This window comes from Carlito syrichta, unplaced genomic scaffold (assembly GCF_000164805.1).
Source record: "Carlito syrichta isolate Samal-C Ts95f unplaced genomic scaffold, Tarsius_syrichta-2.0.1 Scaffold308163, whole genome shotgun sequence".
Lineage (NCBI taxonomy): Eukaryota > Metazoa > Chordata > Mammalia > Primates > Tarsiidae > Carlito > Carlito syrichta.
Window position 1 is genome coordinate 9,072 of NW_007252259.1, and position 9,752 is coordinate 18,823.

Sequence of the window (9,752 nt, forward strand, 5' to 3'; positions counted from 1 at the left end):
GAACATAGCAGCTGGTCGAATTATCTACTTTCCTTTCCATACACCTGTGTTTATTTTCAGATTTAATTGTTTTCACATTCCCAGTTGTTTAATCCAAAAGGAAGTTTGTGTTGGGTGAGATTCATAGCCAATACGAGGAGAAGTCTGACATGAGATGCACCAACTGACTTCACCAGGAAGCCTCTATTTCCTGTTCTAGGGCAGTAGCAGCAGCACATAACCCAGTAATTCTTCTCTCACCCTGTAAGACTCACCTCACAGAGAAGACCCTTGAAACTGAAAAAGAATAAGATATTTTCCATCAAGAGGTAGCTCTCAAACATGTTGCTCTACGGTTTACTGAAGATGGTTACAGTTTCACTGTGGCTCGGTAGAGTTAACCCAGTGGGAATGGTCTTCCTCTATGACCTGTGGGCTGGGGATGCAGAAAAGTGTCTTCTGGAGACATTGGGAAGGAGGAGCAGCAGGGTATAAAAATTCATTTTCTTTGTTCCACATTACTGATCCCCAAGCTTTCTATCTTTTTTTTCCTTCAGGATCTGGCATAGGTCAGAAGGTAACTCAAGCTCAGCCAGCAATGTTGGTGCAGGAGAAGGAGACTTTGACTCTGGACTGTACATATGACACCCGTGCTGGAGATTATGGTCTATTCTGGTACAAGCAGCCTAGCAGTGGGGAGATAATTTTGCTTATTCATCAGGATTCTTATAACCAACAAAATGCAACAGAAAGTCGCTATTCATTGAATTTCCAGAGGGCAAGCAAATCCATCAGCCTTGTCATCTCAGCTTCACAATTGCGGGACACAGCAATGTATTTCTGTGCACTGAGAGAGGCCACAGTGAGAGATTTGCTGGAGGGAGATGTACAAAAATCCCAGGGATCTGCTTGACACATTCACCTGATGTAGATACCAGTGTAGGTATCTATCACAGATAGGAAGTGGCTAGACCTGTGGTAGCACAAATATATTGTTGGTGGGAAAACACTCAAATAAAATACCTCTCTAAATTCATAGACCATGACCAGAGTTGTCATTTCTGTAAAACATTCTTATCCCTGGATGTTTGGTGTGAGGTTAGACATATAGAATTTTTGGCTTGGGATTAAAGAGAAAGAAGAGTCACAATGAACAAGTTGCCTCTTAGTCATTATATTGAGTTAGAAGAATTAGCTAAGGAAGTTCAGAAGTGTCTGACTGAAATATTAGTAAAAATCTGTGTGAATTGTTAGATTTTCAGATTAATTTAACCAATAAATATTTATTGAGTACATATTATGTGACAGGCATTTTCTTAAATAAGGAAGGCCTTGACAACTCTCTGCATACTTTATTTTTTAAAAAAATGTCTAATGAAGTAGTATGATTTTTTTTTTTGTGATGAGTTAATGGTACTCACATTTTATTTCTAAAGGAGCCTAGTGTGTGACAAAAATCTGTGCTGAGCTTATTTCATCTTAGTAACACTCCTAGCACGAAGCAGTTCAATTTCTTTTCTTTCTTTTTTTGCTGCAAAAAGCTTTATTTTCATTTGATCCAGGCTTGGGAGAGGGCTCCAGGGTGGTTAAAAAGCTGCATAGTGGTGGGAGGGGGCGGCTCAGGCAGAAGAAGCCCTGATACTTTGAGAGGGGTCTCTCAGAGGCCGCTGGGCTTCTAGTAGAGCTTGAGGGTGTCTTTGGAAGAGATACTCGCCCAGACCAGGCTCGGGCCTGGCTACCCTGTGAAGTTTGGTCAGGTGGTCGCCCATCTTCTTGATGAGTTTCACTTCCTCATCTAGGAAGTGGTTCTTCAGGAAGTCATAGAGATGGGGAACTGTGGATCCCAGGGCATGAAGGTTCAAAAGGGCTTGGTTCAGGCTCTTCTCCAAGGTCATGGCAGCTTCCATGGCATCCAGGGTTTTACCCCACTCATCTTGAAAGGGCTTCTGGATATACTGGAAGAGGACGCCACTGCCACACTGGTTTTGCATCTTCAAGAGACGCTGGGTGTCCTCAGCTTTTCTTCCACCAATTCGCGGAAGAAGTGGCCCACGTCTTCCAGAGTCACATTGTCGCGGTCATGTTCGAAATAGTAGCCCAGAGAGAGGTAGGTGTAGAAAGCCCGCAGATGCAAATTGACCATGCGATTGACGGTTGCCTCCACCTTGGTGCAATAATTCTGGCGAACCTGGGAGCTCATGGTTGGTTGGCAAGAAGGAGCTAACTGCAGAAACGGTGGTTGCTATCCCAGAAACAGGAGGTGGCTGAGAAGGTGGTCTTGGAGGTTGCAAGTGCAGAGGAGATGGGAGGGCAGTGGGAGGCCGGAAGAAATGGAGCCCCCGGTTCTGTTTCATCCAGACACTGTTGAAGCAAGAGCTGATCTGCGGAACCTCCGAAGGCACTGCCAAAATAGCTCAATTTCATACTGTAAGTGTACCTTATAGCCCCATCACCAGACTTATTCATAATATGTTCAGTAACTACTGGCTTTTAGATGAAAGTGTGGGGAATCTATTCACAGATCCACAAATCTCTTCATGTGTGTGTAAAGAAGACATCATTTCCCAAAACGCATCATCATCTTCTTAATATATTAAATGCTCCCTTTCCAATAACATGTTCCTAATGCTTTGCTGAGTTCCACCAATCTATTCGTTTTATTGTATGCCAAACTCAGAAGGTAGTCTTAAGTAAATTTTCTTACTTGTTAGAGTAAACCACACTTTATGAGTGCTCTTTTTTTCAATAATTTTAAAGTAATTCTTAAACATTTATTTTTCAATATTTTGAGTATATGCTCAATTATTTTTCAATTCAGAGTGGTGTAAGGCCAGAATGAACTGTCTGGATCATATGGTAATTTTATTTTTACATTTTAAAGGAACTACCAAGCTGTTTTCCACAGTGGCTGCTACACCATTTTGCATTCTTACAATTAGTGCCCAAGATTTTCGGTTTCTCCACATTCTTATTAGCACTACCAACTTTTTGTTTTCTTTTTCTTTATTTTTATTTTCTTTCTTTCTTTATTTTTTTTGAGTTGGAGTCTCACTCTGTCGCCCAGACTGGAGTGCAGTGGCCACTCCCAGCCACCGCAGCCTCGACTTGCTGGACTCCGGCAATCCTTCCGCCTCAGCCTTCCAAGTAGCTGGAACTACAGGCACACGCTACCATGCCCGGCTAATTTTTTGATTTATTGTAGAGACGAGGTCTTGCCTGCCCAGGCGGGTCTCGAACCTCGCGGGCTCAGGCAATCCACTCACCTCAGCTGTTTTCTTTTAAAAAAAAGTATTCACCCATCCTAATGGGTGTGATTTCTTGTGGTTTGGATTGACATTTTTCTATTAATTAGTGAGATTGAACATCTGTTCATGTGTTTACTGGTCATTTGTATATCTTCTTTGGAGAAATGCCTATTCAAGTTCTTTGCCCATTTTTAAACTGGGGTTTTTTTTTTTTTGTAAAATTTAAGACTTTATATATTCTAGATATTATTCCCTTATCAGATATATAATTAGCAAATATTTCCCCCCATTCCATGGGTTGTCTTTTCACCTTGTTGAATGCACTTTTTTGATGCACAGAAATTTTAAATTGGGATGTGGTTAAATTTTTTTTAATTTTTCTTTTGCTTCCTTTGCATGGTGTCATATCCAATAAATTATTGTCAAATTCAATGTCATGAGCTTTTCCTGTATGTTTTATTCTAAGAGTTTATAGTTTTGACTTTTACATTTAGGTTTATGATCTTTTGGTATTTTTGTATATGATGTAAGATAAGGGCCCAGTTTCACTCTTTTGCACCTGGTTCTCCAGTTTTCTCAGCACCATTTGCTGAAAAGATTTTTTTTTCACCATTGAATGGTCTTGGGATCCTTGTCCAAAATTATTGTCCATATATGGGAGAGTTCAGTTTTGAGTTTTCTATTATATTTCATTGGTAAGTGTGTCTAGTACCACATTGCTAGTACTACTAGTACCACGTTGTTTTATGCTAGTACCACTTTGTTTTGCTACATTACTGTAGTGTTGTAATCGGTTTTAAAATTAGAAAGTGTGAGACATTCCAACTTTGTTCTTCTTTTTCAAAATTATTTTGGCTATTCTGGGTACCTAAGATGTCATAAGAATTTTTGAATGAATTTTTGTATTACTGCAAAAACACCATTGAGATTGCATTGAATACCACTGAATCTGTAGATTACTTTGTTTAGGATTGACATTTTAATAATATTAACTGCTCCAATACATGGACACAGATGTCTTTATTTATGTCTTCTTTAATTTATTTTCAGCAATATTTTATAGTTTTCAGTGTATGTCTTTAACATTCTTATTTAAGTTTATACCTAAATATTTTTTGATGCTAATATAAACAAAATTTTTAAAATTTCTTTTTCAGATTGTCTCTTTTTAGTGTATAGAAATGAAATTGATTTTTGTGTACTGTTTTAGTGTCTTGCAAGTCCTTTGGATTTGTTTATTAGTTCTAAGGAAAAACATCTTTAATGGTGGAATTTTTGTTGCCACGGCGGTTGAGTGGGGAACAGGATATTTGTCCCACGCACCCCAAGTCAGATTATGTAGGACAGAAATATCAGACATACATAAAATATGAAATCCACAACTGAATCATTTATATTTAAAAAGAATTTTTCTAATTATTATCCTAGTTTAGGTTAAAGTTTGAAGTTAAGGACAATGCTCTTCTATAATAAATATTCTAACACTTAATTATGTGCTAAACAGGAAGAATAAATTTGTAGGATTTGTAGATTTGTAGGATTTGCAGGATACTAATTTTTAAAGGAATGTTTACCTAGTAATTGGAAATACTAAACCAGGATAAAATAAGGTCTGCTCTAGTTTCCATACTATAGAGATATAGAAGCATTTTTACCTTAGTTGAATCTAGCAAATGAAAGATCCAACACTTAAACTCATTTCATTTGATTCTAGTTGATAAATTGTCACCAACAAAAAAATAAGTCAATTGAGCATACAGTTGCAGAAATTATAAAATAAACAGTAAAATAAAAATAAATAAGAGTACATTGAAGGAAGTAGAGATAAAAGCAGAAATTGATGGGTCAACAGAAAATAATAAATGAATGCTAAAACCACAATCTGATATTTTGACAACTAGAATACTAACACAATTCAGGAAAATGTTGAGGAGGGACAAATACACGCACAAGAAATGAAATATGACATAATTAAGTTGAACTTTTTTCAAGAATAGAGGAATTATTTAATACTTAAAAATCTATTAATACAATTCTTGATTAACACATTTATTTTTATTTTTTTATTTTAAAGATGTAGGATACAATTTAGGGTTAGGTATACAAATATTCATTATGCAGGTAGACATTAACAAATTTTAAAAGACTCAAAAGTGTTCTTTAGCCTGCTTTGATGAATTGCATTCTTTGGATCTAGGATGGTTTACTGTACCTATATATTACATGTGCTCATCTCAATTTTGGCAGAGTTTTTTTTGTTGGTTTTATAGATATTTGGATTCTTTCTCTTAATTTGACTCAAATTATATGTAGCATGTATGTTCTAGTTCTTTAATCCCCTGTTGGATTTAGATTATTTCTGTGTGGATAAGGGAAAATGATGAATTCACTCAACCATATTTTGGCAGAGTTTTTTTTGTTGGTTTTACAGATATTTGGATTCTTTCTCTTAATTTGACTCAAATTATATGTAGCATGTATGTTCTAGTTCTTTAATCCCCTGTTGGATTTAGATTATTTCTGTGTGGATAAGGGAAAATGATGAATTCACTCAACCATATTTACACTGACACCTTGTCTGTCATATTACTGTTTGTATATTTCTTTTACTGTGAGTTTCTTCAAATTTTATTCTAGAAAAAGTGTTGGAAATGGTTCTAATATATGGGCTATACAAGTTTCTAATTTCCAAAATCCTCTTGAAAATTATTCCCAATTCTGTCCTTAAACCTTTCATAATCTTGTAAAATAAAACTTTGAAACTATGACTGACTACTTGTAGACTAAACCAAGGCATAAGTAATGTTAGCCATATAGGAAGGATCAAACTATAATCTTGCATATGAGCAACTTTGACACTAGTTACTTTGAACAACTATGCTTTGGACTCCTTTATCACAAGTAAATTTCAGGGAACACACACACACACACACACACACACACCATGCAATCACTGGGCACACATAAAGTTCTAGTGCTCTGGCAGTTCACAGAAGGCTAGAAGCCTTGTCAGCCTTGCTATCATGCACTGCTTAAATCAGATGCCTAATCAGATCTGAAAGGAATGTCCATGCTTCAACTCTGTTCTTAAATTTTAGATTCAAAGGGTATATGTATGTGTAGGTCTGTTACATAGATATATATATTATGTGATGGTGAGATTTGAACTTCTATTTAACCTACCTCTCTGGTGGTGAGCATGGTACCTGATGGGTGGTTTTTCTGTCCTAACTCCATTCCCTTTTTCCTTCCTTAAGTAGTCCCTGTGTCTGTTGTTCCCATCCTTATGTCTGTGTGTGCCCACTGTTTAGCTCCCACTTACAAGTGAGAACCTTCAGTTTTCTGTTTCTTTGATAATTCACTTAGAATAATGGCCTCAGGCTGCATCAATGTTGCTGCAAAGCACACAATTTCATTTTTTAAAAAATGATTGTGTAATATCCGAGTCTATGTACTACATTTTCCTTATCCAGTCTACTGTTGATGTGCATCTGGATCAGTTCCATGTTTTTGTTATTGTGAATAGTGCTGCGATAAACTTACAGGGGCAAGTGTCTTTTTGGCAGAATAATTTATGCTCCTTCAGGCATATACCAGTAGTAATGTTTCGGGTATATACCAGCAGCATTTTTCATATGCTTATTGGTCATTTGTATATCTTCTTTTGAGAGATGTCTGTTCATGGCACTTGCCCTCTTTTTAATGGGGTTATTTGGTTTTTTCTTCTTGATTTGTTAATTTGTTTGAGTTCCTTGTAGATTCTGGACATTAGTCCTTTGTCAGATGTATACTTTGGGAATATTTTCTCATTCTGTAGGATGCCTATTTATTCAGTTAATTATTTCCTTTGCTATACAAAGTCTTTTTAATTTTTGTTTTTGTTGCATTGCTTTTAGTTGATGCAAAGTTATTTTCCTAGACCAATATCCAGAAGAGATTTTCCTAGGTTTTCTTTCATAATTTTTTTATGGTTTCAGGTCTTACATTTAAGTCTCTAATTCTTCTTGAGCTAATTTTTTTTGGTTGGTAAGAGATAGGGATCCAGATTCATTCTTCTGCATGTTGCTATTCACCATTTGTTGAATAGGGTGTCCTTTTCCCAATGTATGTTTTTGTCTGCTTTGTTGAAGATAAACTGGTGGTAGGTATTTGAGTTTATTTCTGAATTCTCTATTCTTTTCCAATGGTCCATGTGTCTGCTCTTGTACCACTGCCATCCTGTTTTGGTTACTATAGCTTAGTAGTTTAATTTGAAGTTGGGTAACATCATGCTTCCAGTTTCGTTCTTTTTTCTTAGAATTGCTTTGGCTACTTTGGCTCTTTTGAAACTTTCATATGAATTTTAGGATTTTCTTCTAATTCTGTGAAAAATGATGCTAGTAGTTTGCTAGGTATTGCATTGAATCTGTAGATGGCTTTAGGCAGTATGGACATTTTAATGGTATTGATCCTTCCAATCCATGAGCATAGTGTTTTTAGATTTGTGTGTGTCCTTTTTTATTGCATACAGCAGTTTTTTGTAGTCTTCATTGTGAGATTTTTTTTTCTACCTCTTTAATTAGATGTATTCTTAGAATTCTTTTAGTGGCTACTGTAAATGAGGTTGTGTTTTTATTTAGTTCCTGGCCTGTTTCTTCTTGTTTTATAGAAATGCCACTGGTTGTTGAGTGTTGATTTTGTATCTCAAGACTTTACTGAAGTCATTTATCAGTGCAAGGATGTTTTAAAAAAATTTTTGGAGGAGATTCTTAGGGTTTTCTAGATAGAGAATTAAATAACCTGTGAAAACAGATAATTTAACTTATTCTCCTATTTAGATACCTTTTATTTCTTTCTCTTGCCTGATTGATCAGGTTAGGACTTCCAGTAGTATTTTAAATAGAATTGGTGAGAGTGGAATTCCTTGTCTTGTTCCAGGTCTTCTGAGGAGTGCTTCCAACTTCTGCTCATTGAATATGATGTTGGCTATGGGTTTGTCAGTAATGGCTTATTATTTTGAGGAATGCTCCTTTGATACCTAGATGGCTGAGGGTTTTTATTATGAAGAGATGCTGGATTTTAACAAATGCTTTTTCTGCATCTGTTGATGTAATCACAGATTACATGCTTTTGTGGCATCCCAGAGATTTTGGTATGTTACATCTTAATCTCCATTTGTTTGTAAGAATATCTTATTCCTGTCTTGATTTCATTTTTTACCCAAAGATCATTTAGGAAAAAGTTGTTTAATTTCCATGTATTTGTTTTTGAGAATTCTTCTTGGTGTTGATTTCTATTTTTGTTCTACTGTGGTCTGAGAGTATACTTGATATGAATTCAGTTTTTAAGAATTTATTCAAGATTGATTTATGACTATGTAGTTAATCTCAGGGTATATTCTGTGTGTGTGTGTGAATGAGAAGGAAGCATATTCTGTTGTTGTTAGATGGAGTGTTCTGTAGATGTGTTAGATCTAACTGGTCAAGTGTTGAATTTAAGTTCAGAATTTTTTGGGTAAGTTTTCCACCTCAATGATCTGTTTAAAGCTGTTAGCAGGGTGCTAAAGTCCCCTACTATTATTGTGTGGCTGCTTATGTCCTCTCCTAGGTTAAGTAGCATTTGTTTTATAAATGTGAGTGCTCTTATGTCGAGTGAATATATATTAAGATAGATATTTCTTGTTGAATTGAGCCCCTTATCATTAGGTAGCTCCTTTCATTGTCCTTTTTTAAAAAAAATTTTATTGGTTTAAAATCTTTTTTACCTTATATGAAAATAGCTAGCCCTGCTCCTTTTTTGTTTTCTAGTTGCATGGAGCATCTTCTCCATCCCTTTACCTTGAGTCTATAGGTATCATTAGAAGTCAGATGGGCTTCCTAAAGGAGGCAGAATGATGAATTAAAAAAAAAAATCCATCTTGCCATCCTGTCCCTGTAAACTGGATCATTTGGGCCATTAACAATTAAGTGGGATATTTGTATGTGAGGGTTTGTTTATGTCATATTGTTGTTAAGAAGTTGCTTTGTCGCTTTTGATAAAATCCAGCATCACTTCTTGACAAAAACCCTCAACCACCTAGGTATAGAAGGAACATACCTCAAAATAGTAAGTGCCATTTATGACAGGCCCACAACTAACATATTGATAAATGGATAGAAACTGAAAACATTTCCCCTGAAAACTGAAACAAGACAAGGCTGCTCACTCTCACCCCTCTTGTTCAACATTGTGTTGTAAGTCCTAGCTCGGGCAATTAGACAAGAGAAGGAAATCAGGGGTATTCAAATAGGAAAAGAGTAAGTCAAGTTATCCCTCTTTGCTGATGATATGATCCTATACCTTGAAAATCCAGGAGAATCTGTCAAAAACCTGCTTGCACTGATAAAGTACTTTGGCAAAGTCTGAGGGTACAAAATACATGTGCAAAAGGCAGTTGCATTCCTATACACCAACAACAAGCAGGCAGAGACTCAAATTAAAAGCACAATTCCATTCACAATAGACACACACACACATACACACACACACACACACACACACACACACACA

General features: G+C 36.1%; 1 pseudogene and 1 gene segment (V, D, J or C); one reads left to right on the forward strand and one right to left on the reverse strand.

Annotated features, from left to right (window-relative positions):
* Positions 1-321: 321 nt before the first annotated feature.
* Positions 322-892, forward strand: LOC103267558. The segment is given in 2 exon segments: positions 322-370; positions 537-892. Coding segments are annotated over 2 exon segments (405 nt in total).
* A 593-nt stretch (positions 893-1,485) lies between these two features.
* Positions 1,486-2,179, reverse strand: LOC103267559 (annotated as a pseudogene).
* Between the last annotated feature and the right edge of the window lie 7,573 nt (positions 2,180-9,752).